At 43.0% G+C, this 23101-nt stretch overlaps 2 protein-coding genes across 4 annotated transcripts; one reads left to right on the plus strand and one right to left on the minus strand.

The window, feature by feature from the left end:
• Positions 1-704: 704 nt before the first annotated feature.
• asphd2 (aspartate beta-hydroxylase domain containing 2) lies at positions 705-8989 on the minus strand. 3 transcript variants are annotated; one of them, XM_086207224.1, is made up of 4 exons: positions 8626-8989; positions 6449-7640; positions 4300-4413; positions 705-4053 (listed from the first exon to the last, which is right to left on the minus strand). In XM_086207224.1, the coding sequence occupies exons 2-4, from the start codon at positions 7311-7313 to the stop codon at positions 3923-3925; spliced, it is 1110 nt and encodes a 369-aa protein (XP_086063350.1). In that variant the 5' UTR covers positions 7314-7640; positions 8626-8989; the 3' UTR covers positions 705-3922. The 3 variants fall into 3 exon arrangements, with proteins under 3 accessions (XP_086063350.1, XP_086063352.1, XP_086063351.1); XM_086207226.1 differs by lacking the exon at positions 8626-8989 and adding an exon at positions 8459-8598; XM_086207225.1 differs by lacking the exon at positions 8626-8989 and adding an exon at positions 8432-8529.
• Positions 8990-15454: 6465 nt separating this feature from the next.
• ggt5a (gamma-glutamyltransferase 5a) lies at positions 15455-22881 on the plus strand. Its single transcript, XM_086207228.1, has 12 exons — positions 15455-15831; positions 16367-16494; positions 16567-16662; positions 17542-17728; positions 17809-17969; positions 18192-18338; positions 18532-18662; positions 19526-19710; positions 19866-19957; positions 21742-21848; positions 21987-22097; positions 22175-22881. The coding sequence occupies exons 1-12, from the start codon at positions 15665-15667 to the stop codon at positions 22319-22321; spliced, it is 1659 nt and encodes a 552-aa protein (XP_086063354.1). The 5' UTR covers positions 15455-15664; the 3' UTR covers positions 22322-22881.
• Positions 22882-23101: the final 220 nt, after the last annotated feature.

Genomic DNA, 23101 nt, shown 5'->3' on the forward strand with positions numbered 1-23101 from the left:
TGAATGATAAATAAATGAAATACGCTTATTTGTTATCCTCCCCAGAGCCACAAGATAGGTGCCGCTCTCTTCTATACGTGTGCTTTTAAGGAGCTGAGACTCACATACACCAGCCGACTGCTAGTTAGCTTAGCAGTTAGCTAGTTAGCTCTGGCCTGGTCTGCTCTAGCTTCTAAAATCTGTAGTCCTCTGTGTGTTCTAGTTAAAATACACCAGGCTCAGAATCTTGGTTTGTCAGGAAGGAATTCTCTTCATTCTCAGTTACAAAGTCAGCCATGAGAACAAGAAGCAGTTGCTCTTTGTTTGGTCAAATCATGCACAAAGTCATGGAAATCGTTCCGACTATCAGTACCCGAGTCTAAAATTACACTGACTTGTAATTCTAAATTATGTCGCCGTGGGTGTTGCGAAAAATGCCGGCATAGTCAGCTGCGCTGAGAAGTATATTTGATGATTTTTTTTGGACTGCATGCTAACACCTATACATCACTAGCAGTCATTGTGCTAAGCTAACTAACAGTCAGGCAGTTTCTGTGGATCTCAGAGGTATTCATCCTTGTGTGGCTTGGAGCAGGATGGCAAATAAGTGCATTTCCCCCCAAAAATTGGAGATTACATTAAAGCGTATGCAAAACAAGTCTACTGGAGAATGCTCTATCTATGTAAAAGTGACACTGGCACCAGCTGGTTAAATAAGATAGTCAACCATTTATTAAATGTACAGAAATACTGTCCAAAATCCACACAAGAATATGTTAAAGCAACATTTTGCAACAATTTTACCTTAAAACAGCTTCAAATGGTACAAGGGTGAACTGTGGCTGTTTGAGTTGCACTCAGAGCCCCAAATGTTTGTTCTTGCACCCAAAACCCCAATCTTTCCCTCAAACGAACCAAGTGTTTTTGTGCCTAAACCTAACCACAATTTAACTGGACTGGACATCATAAAACATCATTTTTCAACAGTGATCGATCACAGTTTAGGAAGGCACTGTCGCTGCTCGATCTGTTTACGCTCACGCATGCACGACTCACATCTACGGTTGACTTTGATCAGGCAGCAACACCAACGACGGGTAAACTTTGACTGCTGGGCAGCAGCATGGACGCGGATGTCAGTAAAACCCAAATTTCACCTCATCTGAAATATTGTTCCCTTCCTCTGTCCAGGTTTAGAATCAACGTCGGGTTTAAGTGTCCCTCGCCACGTCGGTAACAGAATATTATGCACCAGCGTTCTGTAGTTTCCACTTGGGGCAGCAGAGGCCGCTGTTACCGCCTCTAATGCAAAAGTTACATTCGGTTTCTTTAAAGAACAAATCCTCAATCCAAATGTAAACAAGATGGTTGTCTTGTCTGTAAAAGCGAATGAGGCTTTTCATAACAGCAGTCTTTTTTTTGAAACCTAATTATGGACAGCTCAATGTGAGTGTCGGTGTGGTCTGTAAACAGATGTACATGATTACATTTTTGTAAACATCAGATTTGAAACAGACAGGCATCTGAAATCGCAGGTAAAGCTGCTAGAGATTACTTTTCGCTTGCAACAAAACTGACCCTTTTACACAGCGTGTGTACTGTATATCCATGTGTTGTAGAAGACAGATTGTAGTTTTAATAATGGAAAAACATCACCGGAACAGCAGAGGGAGAGAGAGAGAGAGAGAGAGAGAGAGAGAGAGAGACTGAAGGAGAGAGAGCGAAAGAGAAAGAGAGAGTACTTCATAAACATTTTACAGAATCTATAAATGTCATCTATCAAAGTTTTGTTTGGAGCGGAGAATGAAATGCAATCACAGTACCTGTAAATCAAGACAACACAATAGTTACAGCATCAAAGACAATCATCTCAGACCACTCCGTTCTAAACTCAACCCTATTTACAGAAATACAAACCTGATATCAAATACAACCAAATTACAAGAGTTAGTAAATTTACCAAAAACACTTCATCTCCACTGTTACAGCACAGGCCGACTCACATCATTGGACCTAGAAATGTGCTTTTCTAACCATGTCTTGTGAAAGCAGGACTGATTTCAATGGGGAGCACAACAAACTACCGGCAGGAATCATGACGGAGACGCTGGTGGCATCTGTAAACATTCATGTCATGAATGGTGTTGGACCTCTGTTATCAAACCGCTGCAGGTGAGCGTGTTGCAAGATTGCGACTGAGAACTGACCACCGTCTGACACATTCGGTTTAGTCCAAAAGGTAATAAACTCAACTCAGATTTAGCTTTACAGATCAGATCTGCATCATGGTGGAATGTAGTATGGACCAAGGGAGAATCAGTTCAATTCTGGGACAGATTATTCATAGCGCCACCATGGGGAGGGCGGGGGGGACTGCAGTCTTTCTAGAATTTCAGATTATAAATAAATAAATAAGAACACCAAAAACTAAAGGGTACTCAGAGAGCATGGATCTATTCTAAAATCTTAAACCCTGCTCCAGAACCCTTAATTCAATCATCATAGAGAATTTCTTCAATTTTCATCCACAAATGACAGTGATCACATGACTACCTTTGTGGAGGTAGTTACTAGGCATATAAATCACAAGTTTCATCGGGATGCAATCCCACATTCAATCTTTCAGCCAATGAGCCGATGATTTCTGATGGCTCAAAATTAGCTGCGATGCCGTCCAGTTTGATACTGATGTCTGCAGTTGATCGACTAATTAGTAAATGTTGAATACGGTGCAGCAGACAACTTCTTACAACATGACTCTGGTTGCAGCTAAGACTACACGCATGCTCATGGTGCACGAATGTAGTCTGGTAATATCAGATATCAGAGGGCTCCTTTTACTGAATTGTGAGGAACGCAAGGTAGTTGGTAGAGGAGTGGCAAGAACAAACGCTCGCCTTGCATGTTGTCAAGGACACGCTTTACTATCATCAAATAAGCTAATGCAGCAGGGCGCCACCCGCAGGGCAAGAGTGTGAACTACATGAGATCATCTTGAACTGGTGCATCTGCATCTCACAGGTGAATCAGGGTCGTCTGCCATCTGATGATGAACTTTTACATGTTTGCGTCATCAGGCTTCAGGTGTTTATTGTGATCCGAGGGCCGAAAAGCAACAACCATTTTTATTGTAACCACGTCAACCACCACAGGTGCTACAATCACTGAAATGACGTCACCGTTAGCACGGTCCACTCATTCAGAATTCCAACGGCTGCAGTTTGGGTCTTTTTGCCATGTTGTCATGAAAAGTGAGTAAACCCAACTGAGGCTTGGTTTCTTTGAATTTGTGACGGGATGTGTTGAGGAATAAAAAACAGACATCAAATACTTAGCCCTTAAAGTAGTATTCGTAGTATTCGTAGTAGTAATACTTGTGAAATACCACCCATACTTTGAGGAATTGTTATTTCTTCTAATTCTTTAGGAGAGTAAATGCTTACTTATTGTTTTTAGTTTATTAATAAATCATGTTACAAGAATTAAGTTACATATTTTTTTATTCATCACGTCATCAAGTGTTTTCATCAACATTAGTTGACGCTGTTGCTTGAGAACCGGCCCAAAATTAGGAGAATGTCTTAATAATAATGTTTGAGATGATTATTATTCTGCAGGACAACAATAAGTTAACATTTAAATAATTGCACATTATCAAAATGAATTTGTAAAACATGCAGTTTGAGCATGTTTTGATTGATAAAAGAGGCCCAAAGTCAGATCAGCTGCTGTTACAGGATGAGAGATGTGAGATGGAGAGTATGTACACAGTGAGTGTGAGAGCTGGTCTGCAGGCAGAAAAAAAGAGTTGCTCCCCAATCCTACACGCAAGCGCACGCACACACACGCAAGTGCACACACTCACACACACACCCACACTCACACCCACACGCTTCCCTACACGGCATCCTCCTCTCACTTGGACATGGTTCCTCACACACACCTATTTTCCCTCCTTGTCCTCTAAGCGGCCTGGAGTAAAAATGTAGTCCAAGGCTTGTCTCTCAGCTGCAGCCACGTTGGGGTGCCAGAGGTCCACCATGAAGACCACCCTGGGGCCATCCTCTGCACTGCCTGAACACACAGCAACAGGAAGAATTAAAATTAAAGCTATTTGTAAGCAGAAACCCACACCAACATGGAGAGAACACAGCAACTCCACACAGATGACCAGGATTCACCCTCACTTATCCTCTCATACAATTCTCCCTTTTCCTTTTTCCTCAGACATTGTCGAGGAAAAAAAAATATGGGATCATACACATTTTAGGTCAATCCTCCTTCAAGATATAAATGGATTCAATTTTAATCCCTTCTTACCCTCGTGGAAGGCCCTATGGAGGAAGGAGTCATCAAAAAGCAGACAGCTGCCTTCGGACCAGCACTGAGGCTCTCCACCGACCACCAGCTCACAGGACGGGGGCACTCGCAGACCTGCAGGTGACAGACAGGTCCAACAAACAGGTCCATCAGTGTGTCATCATGGCAGCTTCTAAATGACAGTTTAATGCTGTTTTGGTTCCTCAGTGACAAAATGCAAAACAAACACTGACTGAAGCGTGATTTTTCAAAGTGGGCTTCAGGCATCCAAAGGGAGTAAAGTTTAATTTCAATCAATCACATGAAACCTGACATTTATATACAACTGAATGTATAAAAATATAGAAATATGGTTTCTCTACCATTAATTTCCCCCCCTAATATTCTACAATCTTTGGCTTATTTTTGTGTAACCTTTTATTGATTTCTTGCTCATTTAAGAGTTCCTTGCTGGTTTACGCTTACATTTTTGAAAGATATTAGTTTTTGTCCTAATATCTCAAAGATTTGCTCTGTTTATTTACTGTATATCAAGGTTAGTGAGCATTTTGTCTTTGCACAGGTGCAGAATATCAAGATGCTGGTTAAAAGCCTAGACAAGGGGACGATTAAGCTGTTGCAACCTGGCATATTAAAGTGAGACTTCACCCAAAAAGACTACTTTGCCTTTTAAGTTGTCATCAGTCGGTGTCTGAGCTCACGAAAACTTATATCTCTGTTTCATTTCTATATGACTCCAGAAGGCAGAAAAGGACAGACGTGTGTATTTAGCTTGTAGCTAACGGTGCCCCATGGCTGCAAACAACAGCAAAACCATCCGATAGTGTGATCACAAACTCTCCAGCTCTTCATCTGGCGTAACCCATGTCTTCATTATCCTAACTATAACCCCTTCAGCTCATTGCTTATTCTCAGCAGCTGAGCACAACCAGGTGGTGCATTTAATTTCGCCGACTCGCTTGCGCTCGCCTGTGCTCTTTCGTGGTTAGGCTACATGGGGGAGGGGTTACAGTTTGTTTGTTTTTAGCCAATTAAAGAGTTTGTGGATTACTGAAGATATGAGTGGATGAAGAAGAAGTACAATGTACCGGACGATGCACTGAAGAGTTTGTAAATGGATGGTTTCAACATTGTTTGTAGTCGGTAGCCATGTCCACGTCCAAAAGGGATTAATAAAGTAGTCTGTCTGTCTGTCTGTCGCCGTGATCTTCAAACTAAATATACAGTACCTGGCTGACTCTTTCTGTATTCTGGAGTCACACAGAAATGAAGCAGCAGTGACAGATGTCACGAGCTCAAGACACCCATTTGTGAGTCGGCAAAATACACTGGGTGATGTACCACTTGACACGCCACCTCACAGATTCAGGATCAGAACATTCATCTGCTGCATGTGAGTGACACCTAAAACCAGCTACTCCAACAGTTTCCTGCCCGTCCTCACTGCTGCTGTCACAACAGTGTTCAGCCTCGTGTCACTAGGTTGTGCACACACTTCCTGAGAGCTGAAAACATTCCAGTGGTCCCATATTCACCAGGCGTGCCCGCTATTGAGCATGTGGGGGACGTTCTGGTCAGCATGTTCACGTCTCTGGGAATCTCAGTGAACTCTGCACAGCTTTCGCTGTGCTGACCCTCTCTGTCTCTCATTGCTCAAAGTGTCCGGACTTGGTTGCATATTTTGATTTGATGGACCTGCAAAATCTGGTTAAAATTAACAAAACACAACTACATGAAATGTTCATGAATATTCTCTGTCTTAAAATTACTTCTAATGGGGGTCCGCTGGTTATTCAAGTCTAGTTGGGGGGCGGGGGGGGGGGGTCTAGAATATGTAGATGTTTAAAACCTGGCAGTTTAAATAGCATCTTGTGAAAGATCCTGCAAAAACAAGTGTAACCTTAACCAGAAGGTGACAGCTGTAAAACAGAGTCAGAGCTCAAGTGCAGTGAAAACAAAAGTGATGGATTTTTTTTGGGCAATTTAATTTGACCCTGCAGGCCTCAAGTTTTAGGTCAAACCACGACAGCAGCTAATTTCTCCAGGTCAAGATGTGTATTGGTGAAATCTTCTGCTGCGGGGGAAGAGGGAAGACATGCTGAGGCTCAGACATCACATGGCTGAACCACTTCCAGTCAACTCAACTTACCCAGGTGGCAGCGCAGCCGCACGTTCGTTGGACCGTAATGTTCGGTGATCAGCGCTCCGGGTGTCAGCACGGAGAAGCAGGCGTTTCCAAACACGTTGTTGGCGATGAAGGTGCGCAGCTGACCCAGCACCCTCCAGGCCCGTGGACACCTCCTGACATTCAGGACCAGAGGAGTGCCTTGGTTGACCAGGTAGTAGGTCCACCACTGCCCTCGAGGGGTGCTGTTGACCTTCCAGCCAGGCGGCAGGGAAGAGCCACTGCGGGCTGGAGGTTGGTGGTAGATGCTCTCAAACTCAGCCAGAAGAGCAGGGAAACTCTGCTCCAGCAGCTCCACATCATGTCTCTGCACTTCCCTGGAGAAGAAAGGGGCTGACGGCAGGTCGGGGAGGAAGAAGACCTCTGGCCGCTGGATGGTGGGTCGGCTGTTGAGGTATCTGCCTTGATCCCGGACTCCTTTATGCACCCGGCCCATACCTGACCAGGTGTAGCGCTTGGCATAGTCCTGCAGGCTGTGATAGAGCCTCTGGTTCAGACTCTCCCCAGCGCTGGTGCAGCGGAAGCACTCGGACGACTGGCAGAAAGCAAAACCATTCTGCTCCTCTAACATTGACCCATGCTTCCCTTTACCCCTGCTGCGGCAGTCTGAGCTCATGAAGCCCCCCACCACCCCTCCAATCCGTCCAGGCCCACTCAGATACCTCGCCCTCAGAGGGCTGGAGCCGTGCTCTCGGCCCACCCTGTAGCAGTACCACAGAAAGAGCAGCAGCACACACATGCCTGTGGCAAATGCACAAATCTCACACTCCCGTATAGACTGCATCCCTCCAGCCACCATCTCCCTCACACTCTCCAATGACCACTCCATTGCTGCTCTGTTCACGACTGCTGAACCCCACACAGGGCAAAAAGTGCTGATGAAAGATCAGTTAACGCGTCTTTTCTTAATCGTGATTGAAAGGGGCCTTAAATCACACACGAGTCTAGTGTCAAGCCGCTCTTATCACACCCCCCTCGTATGTAAACAGTCTGCTGATTGGATCTGACACCCTCAGTCTCCCGTGCTAACATTTCAGCACTTGGCAGTGAGGGACGATATCTCCTCGCATGATGTCTGGCTGTGCGGCATTTGTGCTGCTCCCTCTCGTTCTCTCAGACAAATGTAGACAGACGCGCCTCGGGGGTTATCTCCTCTCTGCAAAACAAAGGCAGAAGGAGAGAAAGAGGGATGAGGAGAGAAGAGGGGATGCAGGAATCAGAGGGATGCTGTGATGGATATTAATGATCCAAATTTACTGTTTGTATGCTGAATGTTGCTAAGTGAGAGTTTGACGGAATGTTCCTCTCCTGTATGTCACATGTTAAAATACACCTGCTGAGGCTCACCCACTCATTCTGCACTTTAGAACAACTGACAAACATGCACACGCGCACACACATACACATTTTGATAACAAGAAGACTGTGAAATTTAGCTCTCCACACACTCCTGCACTGCACTGTATGAAACCATGAGTCACTGGTACATTGCTGCATTTAAGACAAATCTCTCCCCTGGTGAGCATCACACACACACACACACACACACAAATGAATTATGTAAATGTAAACAGTGTTAATACACACCCACAATTATAATTGGCATTCATAGGTTGCTCAGCAGGACCTGCATAAATGGTTGGGGGGGGAGGGGGGCAAGGGGTGAGCTGTTTAATCAGATGCTGCTTAAGTTAAAAAAAAAAATTACATGGGGATGATTATATAAAGATAATTGAGCCAAACGCGGGGAGTGCAATGCGACAACAGTGATCAGAAGTCCACCAGGCTCCATCACCAAAAATGGTCGGGCAATCCTGCTGCCATGAATCCTCCCCTACGTTCTGTCTGACAGCATCAAGACACCCCCACAGCTTCGACACACACACACACACACACACACACACACACACACACACACACACACACACACCTTTTGCTGCCTCTCACCGTCAGCCACCAAGCCAAAACACACACCCTGCGCTTTTTTCTCTCGCCTGCTTCCGCTACTGCTGAGCAGCAACTGACGAGCTTCTTATTGACAAGCCGTTACGGTCAATAAGCGTCGGTTAACGAGCAGCTACAGCGGCTCGTGTCTCTGGGCGTCGTGAGTTGCTGAGTCGTGTCCATGTTTGCGTCCATACCTACTCCACATCAGAGCCCGGTGCCGGTGGAGGGGAGCGGCGCACAGGTGTTTCTCCGGGCGACGCTGCGCACCACTGCAGTGCACAAGGCAGACGGAGATCACCCGCCAACATCATAGGAAACCTCTCCAAAATGTACAAAACAAGTCCTGACTGGAGCGGACGGGCTTCGATTAGAAGAAAAGAGTGTTCTAGCGCCGGTCTCACTCCTCGTCTCCCTCTCCGTCCGTCTGTCTGTCTGTCTGTCTGTCTCTATCTCTGTCTGTCTGACTGTCTGGGCTGGACAGCAGCGAACCAAAGACTTCAGATAATTTTGTTGTAAATTCTTAAGCTCCACCAGGAAAGACAGCCAGCCAGCGTCAAGTAGTCGCGGAAATACGCGGTAGTACATCCGGTTACGGATTTCAAAATTAACGTCTCAGACCCAACAAACTGCACCACTCCGTCACCCGTTCACATGAAAAATAATCAATTATCAGGGTTCTTACGGATTTAAAAGAATTTGAACTCACAGTGAGTGAATTCCATTGTTTCAAAATGCATTTTTTCAGGCCAACTTGAACCTGATGGCAGGCTAAATTTGGCCCCCTGGGCCTATGTTGGGCGGCCCTGCTCTCTACAGTGATGAAACAGTCTCTAAGCTAATTCAGTTGTTGTACATGGAGTCATCATAGTGGGGAATCAGGTTTTAGTTAGTTATCTCGTCATCTAAAGATTACTCAATTCCAGGTTTGTTATCTGGAGAGGATGCTGTAATAAATTTTTTGCAATTTGGCGGATCAAAAAAGTACTTCAAAGCAGGACCGTTTTAAGCCTCTGTATCATGAACATTTGGGTTTTTTTTCCCCCAAGGGATGCACAGTCAAATCAGCGCCCCGTCAGTATCCAGCAGATAAAGGTCATTATTTGCTCATCATCATTGACGAGGAAGCAACTGCATAACTATGAATTATGGGCTTTTTCAAAAATTTTAGAAATAAAGACATTACTTTTTCAAATTCACAATGTTTACATGTGCATTTCAATTTGAACAAAATGTAAATATCATATAAATATATTCACCAATATCAGTTGTGTGATGCTCAAAACATTTTATTGACCACCTCAGGGCGACAACTCTACAGTGGCTATGACTGAGCGTTTGACGTCAGCAACAGTAGTTAGTAGTAACTCATAGCCAGGAGATGGAGTCTCTTTTATTGGATTGATTTTAATGTATTATTTTACTGCTTGACCTTGATCACTAATAGCCAACTAAGGCCACTATTCTGCTGTACCCAGATCACTTAATAAAGTTGATCCCTCAGGCAAATGTTACAAAGTGCGAGAAGGAGGGAGGGCTGCTCTGTTTAAAAAATGTATTTATATATATATTTATGTATTGTCTGTTAGGTTTTTTTTGTATTCTGTATGTTTTATGATATTTTCTGCAAACCAATTTATTACTAAATAAACTTTGACCTTGATCTCTAAGTCACTTTTCAACTTTTTCTACAAGAATTTCACATTTTCAGTATTCAATTCAAGACTACAGTCTATGGAGTAAAGATTGAACCCCCACGGATTAGCATGGTGATGCACGGTGCATCACTATGTATGTTTGGAAGTATGTGCGTATGCACGTACGTACGTTTGTATGTATGTATGTATGAAATGCTCACATCGGTGCATCACTATGTATCTCTGGAAGTATGTACGGTTGTACATATGTGTATGTATGTATGTATGTATGTATGTACCTTTCTATGTATTTATAATGTACACTGATCCAATTGTCTATAAGTAAATGTATTATTGTTATATTGTCATTTTGTACTCCACACCACAATTGTGGTCTAGAGTCAATAAACTGAATCTGAATCTGAATCTGAATTTAACAGCTTTCACATACTTAGATTTTTCTGAATGTCCTGTAGCTAAAAGTAACCTCAGATTAATTAACAATAAAAGCGATCATTTTCCATGAAAGACCAGAAATGATTTTTCCATCATTTCACCAAGCCCACCAGAATGCTTTAATTTTGAAAGTGCGGTTGTCCTGTATTCTTGTTTCCTCCTGTTGATTTAACCAACACACTTTGAGTGAATTGACAGCCTCCTTCTTCCGTGTCTCATAGCTCGCCCTTTGCTTATTTGATTTTATAGACTTCATTACCCGAGATGCATTTCCTCAGGTGAGAATTGCAGCTGCAGACTAAACAGTTTCTTTACTTTGGCGGTGGAATGCAAACAAACTGTGTCAACTCGATCAAAACCTTCAACTGGAACAAAACGAACCGTGAATGTAAAGACGCTGCAGTCAAATTGACCAGTTTAACCACAATAACAAGACACTACGGATGTAAAATAATATCAGTTCACCAAAGGCATCTCCCAAATCTTCTATTCCATCTTTACCACAACAGCTAAGCAATCTGAACAAAAATCTCAGTCAGACTCAGGCCAAAAAACAAGTCTTAACCCCCAAACAGGCCTTAAAATGCATATCTGAAGAGAGTCCATGTTCTACCAGATATGGTGCATATCAACAAAACCCATTATTCAGTGGGCGTGGTCTTTATTCTCTAAAGCATCAAGGGGTTATTCAATTGCAGAACTTGTCATGCAGGCTGCCACCAGGAGATCTTATGAGTTGGCTAACAAATATAATCGATTATCATCTAAAGCTCTGCTAATTCAAACTTTTACAGCTGCCTCAGACCCTGCTACGACTCATTCTCAGCACTGCCTGGTTACGTTCAGGACCAAAATCTATTGGTTAGTTTTAAAACCATGATTTTGATTAAAATCAGCTCTGCTATGATGGAAAAATTAAGTCAACATTCACCTCCGGTGTCAGAAAACTGCAGCTGCACGACATCTACTGACATAGCCACACAGCTTCCTGTCCAAATAGCATCGACGGCCCAGACAGCCGTCTCCTCTGTGCACTCAGGGGCCTTGAATGTGAGCCCAGCTCCTCAACTATGCAGCGCTCCCTCCATCTCCTTATACAGTCTTTCCCCCTTTTGTTGACTTCCTACTTCCCATTTTACATTGGGGGGGGGGGGGGGGGGGGTTGATTCCAAACATTTTCAATTTGAATCCATACGTCTCTTGATACAATACTACAATAGTTTGTGTTACAATTGTGATGATACTGATACTAAATATTTTGTATGTTTTTTATTTCATTTTCCAAACAGACATACCCTTTGTTACATGTTGGAAACAAAAAGCTATTATTATACAAATCACATGAAACACACACATGCTATCAAAAACACATTTATAAAAAAAAAAAAAGTGATTTTATTTTTAAGTTTATTGAATAATTGTAAAAAAACAAAAACAAAGCATGTCTTTGGACTGTGGGATGAAGCCGGAGTACCAGAGAGAACCCACACAGGCACAGGGAGAACATGCAGACTCCACACAGAAAGATCCCTCCCGAGCTGGAACTCGACCCCAGAACCTTCTTGCTGTGAGGCGACAGTGCTGACCACTGCACCACCGTGACACCCTCGGTACAGAAATACTGTGGTTAAATAATAAAACTCCATGTGACATAGGTTTACATTCCAAGCCAGCTTTCCTCAGTCACGTGACTTGGGCAGACATTCAGAAGTGGTGCCAGCCGCCTATGTTTATATTAAAAAACGATTTTTTTTTTTTTTTTAGAGGAATCAATACCAAATGTGTATTTTGTCTATATCACAGTATGATACTACATTATTGATCCACCCAGCTCTACTTTTCAGTGGTCACAATTAGTACAGCCACTAGATGGCCTCAGTCAATTCAACATGATTAGAGGTCATTTCCACCACTTGTGTTTGCAGTGTGTGAGCTCATTCTTCTGGGGAGGGCAGATCAATACTGGATCCATTCAGCCGGCGCCAGCAGCCTCTGAGCTCCTGCATGTCACTGTGCATCGTGTGAGCTGAGCTGAACTCAGCAGTGACCCGGTCATCTGGAGGAGAAGCTCCACCCCAAACTCGCCCTTGTTCTGCTAAGCAATCCGTTCTCTTAAGTGGATGCTATTTCCTGGAGCACGTTTAAAAGAACACATCTGAATGATGCTTGTGATATTATGTTCATTATCAGGTCAACGTGCTCTGACGGGTCTGAGAGGACTCTCAGTTAGATGTGTGTTCCCCCAGTACCACTGAAGTAGGCTAATTCCCCTTCAGAAGCTTAACCCAAACCCTTCAGCAGACTGTCCCAGTTTTGGACACATACTCATTTTGTTTATTAAGGCTCAGCAATACCACAGCAATCAAGGAAAACACTCAATAAAAGCTGAATAAAACATCATGACCATGTGAATTAGTAGTAGACAGAATGAAAATATATTTCTCAAGCTCATTATTTTTCCATGGATCAGCTTGCATTATGGCTCTGGTTCCCAAATAGCTCATTTTATATTTAGAACATAAAAATAATATAGATTAAATAATAAAAGATAAAGGTACCAGCAGAAAGATACACTCGAAACAGATAAACAGATTGCAGCTGAAGGCTTCGCAGAATCAAGTAGTTGTTTCCACTCATCCAGAGTCGAGTTTATAGAGAGAAATGAAAAAAAACTTTTAATCAACATCTTGTTTCTACGTGATGAATTTACAGTTCCTGCTTTGTATCGCAATGTTTGCGCCTCTGGCAGAGACAAGAAAAACAAAAAAGTATTTCTTATTTTAGTCCAGACAAAAAAAAAGGAACATACAAAACTTAATGATGGGCCGCTGATTATGTTAATTCTGCAGTGATACATTGTGTGTAATTTTCCTCTTTTTCCTGGGTAAGATTCCAGAAATTCATTTTGAATTAAATTTTGATCTAACAACAACTTCATGATATTTTTTGCAGGGAAAAAATACAACAATTACCAATTTTGTCTCAATCATTCAATGCCAAAGGTCATGTCATGAAGCTCATTTACCTTCTACAGTCAGGGGTAAAATCCCATTGAACCAAAATATGAACACAACACTTGGGAATTTTTTGAAACCCTTTGTGTACGTACACAATGGTAAGTTGTTGTTGTTGTTGTTGTTTTTTTACATAATTCAAATACATTAAATAAACAGTAAGAAACAACATGTAGATACTTCCACCAAACCCTCAGTGTATTTTCATCACATAGAATGAATGAGATCATTCATAGAGAGTTGTGGAACGTTGCCTCCCCCTCTCGAGCTTTGTGGAGTTCACATGTTTTCCCAGATGTAACAACAAGATCATGGACTCCAAGGTCCAGCACGTCCCACACTCAGTAGGGGTCAACACTGGTTGACAGGGACATTTCCAGCTGTGCGCACAACCGAGTGACGCCAGGCTGTCATGCTGAGTTGTGCTGAGTTCCTCATATCCTCAGGCATGTTGGCTTGGATACTTTACAGCTGTTTAAGATGTCTATAACATGCGCCTCCCCAGACCGGCCACCCCACCAGCACCACGGGGGACTCTGGGGATGACATCCGCATCATCAAAGTACTCACTGATACACTGCAAGTCTCACTGGCTCCCGTCAGTGGGACAGAGGTTCAAACAGCTTTCATCTGTGAGGAGAACACCAGCCCAGTGTGCAAGAGACCAACAATTATGTGCTTGAAGTGAAGTCTGTTCTGCAGTCAGGTCAAGGACATATAAGCCAGCTTTTCTCAGGAGCAGAGATTCACAGCACACACGTCATCATCTGTTCGAGTTGCTGGACGTTGTGCACGTCCTCTGCAGACCTATGCTTGATTAGCTGTTGTGTCACTCGACTGACTTCTGAGGGGTCTTACCGTTGAAAGAACAGCTGCGCTTTGTTGAAGTGGCGTGCCAGTTGTCCTCTCTGTTGACTTGTGTCTTCTGCGGCAGGTGACACCTTTTATTGATCCCATCATCAGGAGCAGCTGTGTGCTGATCTTTTAACTCAGCGTCTTATCTTTCTAAACCAGTGCAAAAGCTGCAAAACCCTGACAAAGAAGAAACATTCACTCATAACACAGTTGTGATCCAAACCTGAGAGAATTAAGAGCATTGAGAACACATCATCACAGTTAGATCAATTTTTTTTGATGAAACATAAATATTTCATTATGTAGGCTACAGTGCAATGTGGGAATGATAATTAAATTACACACAAAAAATGTTGAAAAGGCAACTTGAAGGACCTCTTTGTTTTTTTTTGCAATATGGATGTAAATGGTTTGTACATCAAAGGTTGGGAATGAAAACCACACAATCGTGCAGTTTATTGCTAATGTGTCAGCTAACCACGAAATGTTTTGAATTTAAGTACAATCATTTACCATTTGGTTACAGTGTGTGCGTACGTGTGTGCGTGTGTTTGTGTGCGTGCATGCGTGCGCGAGCGTGTGTGTAGCAGATTTATAGATTGCGCAGATCTTGTTTGACCTACTTTTTGAAGACAGAAGTGATTTTCCCTTCCTTTATGTTGTCTTTACCTCAGCACACGTCCCATCATGATGGAACATGATTCAGTTACATTGCTGAATGTGAGTTTCTGCATGCATGTGCTGCTGTTAATGTCTGTGTGCACCACTTCACAATCAGCCCCCTAGAGTTAGAATGTATCCCCTTCCTGTCAGACTTTCCCAGTTGGGGTTAGTGATTAGATTATAGTTTTAGAAACTAGATTTTTGTGTTAGAGATTAGATTTTGGTGTTAGGGACTAGACTGTGGGGTTAAGGAGTAGATTGTGGTTAAGTGCATTTGAGGTAATTTGTGGTTAGGGATTATGCTGGGTGCAAATAAGGGGGAGAGGAAACATTCTTGTGGTCCCAGCCTTGGCCTGTGATTACACGTCCATCCCCTCATTGCATGGGAGTCTCAGTTTGTCCTGCCTTGAAGTCTATCAAGCCTGACTCCACATCATTGTTGCAGCCCCCCTCTCTTCACCCAGAGGTGGAGCCAGACCATCCGGCTCACTCCCTCTCTAAAGGGCCCCTCAGCCGGTCTGTCAGTCAAATTCTTATAGGCTTTAACCCACAAGACATAACCTACGAAAGCAGTGATCAGGCGAGAAGGGAGTGAGTCAATGGACTGAGCCATGGCGAGGTCAAGGGCGAGGGTGTACGCGTGTTGGGCCCTGGCGCTGCTTTGCGCGGTAGCTCTGCTGGTGTGTATCACTCTACTGGTGAGGCGCCAGTGTCCGCACGGTTCTTTCTCCCGCGCCGCAGTGGCCGCAGACTCCGGGAAATGTTCGGAGATTGGACGGTGAGTTGTGGCAAAGATTTCTGTTTCTTAGATAGTTGAGAGATTAACATCACTTTACGCAGTATGTACTCTGTAATTTAGAGTTGGGTTTTTTTTTTTGTTTTTTTTTTGCACTTTTTCGTATTTTCCCCCTGTCTTTCTTTTTTAAAAACTGATTTTATTGTTTAAAAAGATGAAACGTAAAAAGAATGTAGCGCTGTAACCTGTATCACACGTCTCTTGTGACCACACACCCAAATACCCCCCATACTTGCACATTCTCAATTAAAACTGACCTAATTTTCTCATCTCTTGTAACTGAGGCTGTTGAATCGCACGTGTATGTTGCTCTATTGCTAGTGTTTGCTTTTTATATGGGTTTACTTTTGTATATTCAATTTTTCCTCTCCAGTTGTGTGTTTATGTTATTACTTTGTGATTCATTTCATCGTGCCTGCGTTTGACGATAAGTACCACTCCGATTCTTAATCTAAAACGCATCATGTAGTTTACGTGCATCATATTGAGAGCAGACATGATGTGGGAAATCTTCCAGGGACATCCTTCAAAGCGGAGGATCGGCGGTAGATGGCGCCATTGCTGCACTGCTCTGCACCTCCATCGTGAACCCCCAGAGCATGGGCATCGGAGGCGGGTCCATAATGACAGTGATGGACACTGCTGGTAACATCATCCACTCATAAAGCAGATCAAATATGTCGTCTTGAATAATGATGATTTTCCTTGTTTGCAAAGGTAAAGCTATAATCATAAATGCAAGAGAGACTGTCCCTGAGAAGTATAAACCTGACATGCTGGAGTCCTGTCCTGAGACCTTCCGGATGACCTCAGGTACGCAGCCGTCCATCCATACAGACACAACTGGCTGCTCTATTATTGTGCAAAAATTGACAGGGAAACTATTTTGCTCATAACCCCAGATTCTTTACTAAAACCTGTAGTTTTGCTTTTCTGCAAGCCATCCATTGACACATGCTTCCTCTGTGTCAAGGTTTTCATGCAGTCACAGTTCGCACAGCATCCTGAACCTACCAGAAATCATACTGCAACATCCGTGTAACCAATGTAGTGATAAGGTTGTTGTTGTTGTTTTTTAGCTGAATTTTATTTTTAAATGAAGGCAATATAGGAAAAAAGCTAAATTAAGACCTAGATATTTATAAAAATGATGAAGTTGTTGAATAAAAATGTCCAGCATTCAAGATCATATTAGATTGTCACCATAATGGACTCAAAGTGAAAGTATTTCTTCATGCACGTTGTGTTAATTATTAGTTTTCATCAGTGAATCAATCGATAGAAAACTTTTACTTTGCCAAAATAGAGCTGGTTTAGTCCCGTGGGCCTAAAAATGGGGTTCAGATCCAACTTTGAACATAAATCTTGGTAGTTCTGGCTTTTTTTTTCTTCCTTTGAAGTGTTTAAGTGAAACCATCTGAGAGGTTTAGAGGAGAGGAGTTGCGGTATGATAAGCCGACTCCCACGTCTGACATGTGTCTAGAGGATCAAATAGGAAGTAGTTATCGAAAAATGTTGGGTGGGACTGGTTACTTTGGTGGGTAATGTGGTTATTATCTATAACTGTTAGATGAATGTGTAAACATGGATTGGCGAGTCAAGGGCAACACCCCCTCCCCCCACATACAACACCGAATTGCTTGGAAGAACTGCTGTATTTTTCACATCCATTTTATTTTACCATCCATCCAGGTAGCCACTGGATTGGGATCCCTGGAGAACTTCGCGCTTATGAATATGCACACAGGCTTCATGGAAAGTTGCCATGGGCTGACCTCTTCCAGCCAACCATCCAGCTGGCCAGAGAGGGGTTCCCCATCCCTCAGGTCCAAGGTCGATACCTCTCCTACATTGATGGGAATGACACTCTGGCTCTGCGGTAGGACCCCCCCCCCCCCCACACACACACACAAAAGACATACTGGCATGATATTTAGTGTCTTCATATTTGTCATCCAGGAAATTTTATTCAGACAAGAATGGGATCTTGCTGCAAACTGGTGATATTGTGAAATTTGAGAAACTAGCTGACACGCTGGAGATCATTGCAAATGATGGTGCAGATGCTTTCTACAAAGGAAAAATAGCAGAGGATTTAATCCAGGACATACAGGAGGCAGGTATTGTTCGTTTCATCATGCTCTAACCATTTCCTCACTCTCTGCTTGGCACAATGATCTCATTACAAGTGAACAAATCAATTCAGCCTGTAATGCATTGCAGTGCCATGATTGCACTCAGATTGCCATGTGAACTGCCTGGATCCATTAAAAGTATTAACCTGGAATGTATTTAGTACAAGTTTGCTCAGTAGAACAATTTGCTTGCTTGTTTTCACTCAGGGGGAACACTCACGATGCAGGACCTGGCATCGTATAGAGTGACAGTGACGGATGCCTGGACTTTTCCCTTGGGAGAGTATCAGATGTATATCCCTCCGCCCCCTGCAGGAGCCATCATCCTCAGCCTCATCCTCAACGTCATGAAAGGTTCCTGCTGTAGACGGGCTGCAGAGTTACCGCCCCATTACCCTTTCAAATCAAATACAGAAGCTTGTTTGTTAGCTGCGCCGTTTTGTTGAACAGATCCATCCAGTAGCTGCTTATGACTTGTTAGTCTAAATAAGGACACTGGATGGTGCTGTGAGGATAGGAGAAACTAAAGAAATGCATTTATTTCTAGGATATGGCCTGAATCCAGCATCCCTGACAGGTGAAAAAAAGACACTGGCTTATCATCGCTATGTTGAAGCTTTCAAGTTTTCGAGTGGATTTATGAAACTCATCCGTGACCCTCATTTCAACTCAGACGAAGTAAGTTCCACAACATTTTCAAGTGAAGCTCTTGAAGGATCACTGCATTCTCAGCAATTGCATGTATTTTACACATGCTGTTACCATAGCTCACGATTGAGTGTCTTAGCTATGTCTGTTGAAATGGGTTAAATGAAGCAGCTTGGGCCTCCTCTCTTGTTGCTGCTTTGGCCTACTCAAGTGCCGCTTCACGTTCCACTGCTTCTTATCCACCTTTATGTATTTTGTGAGCGTCGACATTTTATTCTTTCAGCTGAGTGCAGTTGAGGTAGTGGGAGCGTTGGTTGGATCATGGTGTGAGAATGCTCACTCTTGGCAGTTGTGGGTAACTCACCATGTCTGTTTAAGTTTGGTGATGTCTTGTAACAGTCAAATGTATTTTCTTTTTTACCGCGAGTGACTCTCACTGTCACGTAACCTATCAGATGTTCTTTTGAGCAAAATGAGTCAACATCTGTGGTCCTTGCCTCCTGTCGTGGTGATGAAGATTTCAAAGGCTTTGACCCTTGACCCCTATGAAGTCATCGGCATGTTTGAGTATGCTGTTTGTGAGCCCACAGAAACTTTAACTCCTCATGTATCATGTACCTGCTTGAGGCCCCTCCACATTACGTGCATATGTACCACAAACCCTCTACCGTCGCTGAGAAATATGCAGGAGCACGCACACACAGATAAGGTTCACAGACCCCCCACCCTCAGCGCTGAGGAGAAGGCTCAGACCGAGTGCCATCTTGATCGACACCAACTCTAATTCAACAGCTTAAAAGGTCTCTCGCTATAACAGCCCTGGCATGGCATGCAAGGTCTCTGCATGAGCTGATGTGGCTGGGACAAAGAAAAACTCTTTTCTCTTCTTGCAGATGGCAAAGAGGCTTATAGAGGACAGTTTTGCCAACCACATCAGGAACTTGATCAGCAGTGACAAGACTCACGAGCCTCAGTATTATAACATCACCCCCTACCTGGACGGTATGGGCACGACGCATGTGTCTGTGCTGGCTGAGGATGGTTCTGCTGTGTCTGTCACCAGCAGCATCAACCACATGTGAGTATGCTCACATTTGGATTTTGAAAATTTATCAAATATGATATTGGCATGAAAGAGGATGAAATGTTTAGAGGTGATGGAGCAGGCAAACATGAGAGGAAACATCTAAAAAAAAACAGTTGTTACTTCTGTGTTGATTTGGTTTCTCACAGATTTGGCTCAAGAATCTTGTCTCCGAGCACTGGAGTCATCCTCAACAACCAGCTCTTTGACTTCTGCGGGAGAGTTGATAGCATCTCCTCTGGTAATAAGATTAACATGATGTGTTTTCACTTATCAATGCAGGTAATCTTGGAGTGGCTCATATATACAGCTAGTCAGGAAGGAGCAGCTGCAAGGGAGACATGGATTGCACACGTGATGTGCACACTTTCATCTCTGAGGGCGGTGTAGTTTGTTACCAAGCAAGGATTATGACATTTAAAGCTGCCATTTGTAACCTTGAAGACAAGCTAGTCCAACCTGTCTCATACCCTTTTGTACCTCCAGAGTTGATAGTGTTAAACTGTTGTAGCACACCCTTGGGTTGAGACTCATTTTGCTCAGGTTTATCTGCTATCTTATCCTTCTGGTCCCTCTCCTCCTTTTTTCGTATGATTGGGGTGTCAACGCAAACTCTATTAAAATGCTGCCCCCTACTGGTCTGGTGTGTTAATGATGAAGTACTAGCTTGTTTACAAAGTTAAAAAGCATATTTAGGTTATCCACTCCTTATCAGCCATGCAAGTAACATTCCATGAATACCTTTGGGAAATATTTGAACAACTTCCTGACATATCTGAACAACTACCTGATGGTTTGTCGGAATATTTTATATAAATAATGTATCCTGCTGACTTTAAAATTAGCTCTAGAGCACCAGCAGGTCAAAGCTGTAACATTTCCTGTGAAAAGTCTCAATATCGAGATGAACGTGCATAAAATGTGTCTTCAGAGATAGATTCATGGTCCCTGATAGCTGATTGCTTTGACTTTAAAATAACCTCATTGCAAAATGTCTGCCCAACTAGCAACAGGCCCCGCTGTGAAAAGGGCCTGTTGCTAGGGCCGATATATTTGTGCACCCCAAGCAGCGTGTAGGGATAACATTTTGTACTTTCTGTCCAAAGGTTCTATCACCATACCATTCAGACTTGACTGTTAACCATGTGCTAAGGGAGAGAGAGAGAGAGAGAGAGAGAGAGAGAGAGAGAGAGAGAGAGAGCAGCTCTAAATGAAATGAGGTTTTATCTACTTGGACTTGGAAGTATGTCCTATACATGCGGTTATACATACCGTGTGCTTATCTGTAGTGAGGGGGAAGAAGGTTGTCCCCTCTGTCCTACAGTTGCTTCACGGTGAGAGAAAATCAATTTGTGGAGGTAAATGAATGCAATATTTGATGTTGTGACAATGGACACTAAAAATGTAATTGTAAAATTCACTATTTGTAATTATTTTGGTTTGATTAGCATCAGGGAACAGCCACATGGTCATGTAGTTTTTGGTTTGGATCCGAAATATAATTTACGAGTTGACGTCGCTTTTCAGCACCAATCAATCATCAGCAACCCCTTAAGACGGCTTAATTACCATTTAATCCATGCCCCCGTTTAGTGAAAGATTCAAGTATAAAATGGCAGAAGTCCAACTGCCAGTTGCTATTGGCACAATTGTGCTTTACAGGTTTATTATTTACAGAGTTGAATTCTGGAGGAGGCAGACCATTAAATAAATTAAATTGTTTATGTGGATCTAAGCCAGGTTTCTCTTGAAAAAGAGAATTTAATTTTAATGTTACTTTTACTACTGTATATTATGTGGGGTTTCTTGGCGAAGTACAACATCCAACGCAGGTGATGAATTAATGAGGCATGCGTGTAGCCTCAGTGTTCACTACTGTATGATGTCACATGTCTACGTTCGGGTTGAATTAATGTCTTTTCACCTCTGATACACACTTGCATTTCACGACGTTCTGGACACTGATCAGTCTGAAATGTGGTCGACTCTCTTGGCTGCTAGTCAAGATTTTTATTGTGTTCGCAGGGGAGCGGCCTCCCTCCTTCATGACTCCCTCTGTGCTGAAGTCTCCGTCCAAAACGCTGGTGCTTGGAGCGACTGGTGGGACTATGATCACAACTGGGATGGCCTCGGTGTGTGTCCATGGCAATCACACTAAGTGCCATTAAGATAAATTGCTGGAGGCTAATACCTCCCTCTGTTGTCATGGCGAGTATGTCTGCCAGTCTGTAATAATCACTTTCCCATCTGGTACACTGTGTTTCCTCTAGACACTCATGAATCACCTTTGGTTTGGAAAGAGCCTGAAGGAGGCAATTGCTGCCCCAGTTGTTTTTGTTGATTCTCAAAATGCACTGATGTTTGAATCCCACTTTGACAAGGTAATCAGCTACGAGCATTTCTTCCATAAAGCAGTGCATCATACTGTATCCCATCTGAGTCTCTTCTCTGCCTACAGAATGTGATTGAGGCTCTGAAAGCTCTGGGACACCAACATGTACCTGCAAAGAAATTCTTCAATGTGGTGAATGCTGTGGAGAAGGAGGACGGCTGTATCTGTGCCGTGTCTGATGCCAGGAAACTGGGCAAAGCAGCTGGATATTGAGACCGTGACTCAGCAATGCTGTTTATGCAGGAAGGTTTCCTGCAGCCTGAAAGACCTGCAACAGTTGGCGTTTGTCCTGCTGGAAAATTGTTTAGCAAGACACTGAATAACCAGGTTCATTTGCTGAACGCCTCCAGTTACGTGTCGTGGTGTCACACGAGGCCTGGGAACATCAGGGATGTTACTGTGCAAGAAGAAACCGGTGCCCTCTGCGACTGTGTCTTACCTTCTGTGACTCTTTTCTTTATTTATCCCAACTCAGTGTCTCACAGGAAACAGGGGACAGTGTTTGTGAATGTTCTTCGACAGTTTTCACTCATGAATAGCACATTTACTGTAATATCTGAGGTATGAAATACATGGCAGGCAAATCTCTATTAACCTAACAACCAGTTCATATCTGTTATCATTTGTCATTCACACTCTTGGTACCAGTTCTTCTTTCACCTTTATTTTATGAGATGTTTTACCTCTGATTAATGAATATACAGCGACTTGAATATGGATAATGTTAGTAATATTAAAATTAAACATTTTTTTTACATGGCATATTTGCTGTGAGGAACTTTTTTTTTTCAGGAAGAAACTTTCCAGGAAGAGAAGTTTTATTTGTTCAGAGTTTGATTGGCATTCATCAGAACTTGGCTGTGCTGCACAATTAATCAGAATTTGATTGAAAACGCAACATGACCCACTGTCATTTTCAAATAACAGCAAGGCAAAACATTTGGTAAAGGCTAATTATGTTAAAGAATTGTGTTAAAGTAAATATTATGGCGC

The sequence above is a fragment of the Aulostomus chinensis genome, chromosome 6, assembly GCF_037954235.1.
Source record: "Aulostomus chinensis isolate RoL2024-O1b breed Wild chromosome 6, RoL_Achi_v1.0, whole genome shotgun sequence".
Classification (NCBI taxonomy): domain Eukaryota; kingdom Metazoa; phylum Chordata; class Actinopteri; order Syngnathiformes; family Aulostomidae; genus Aulostomus; species Aulostomus chinensis.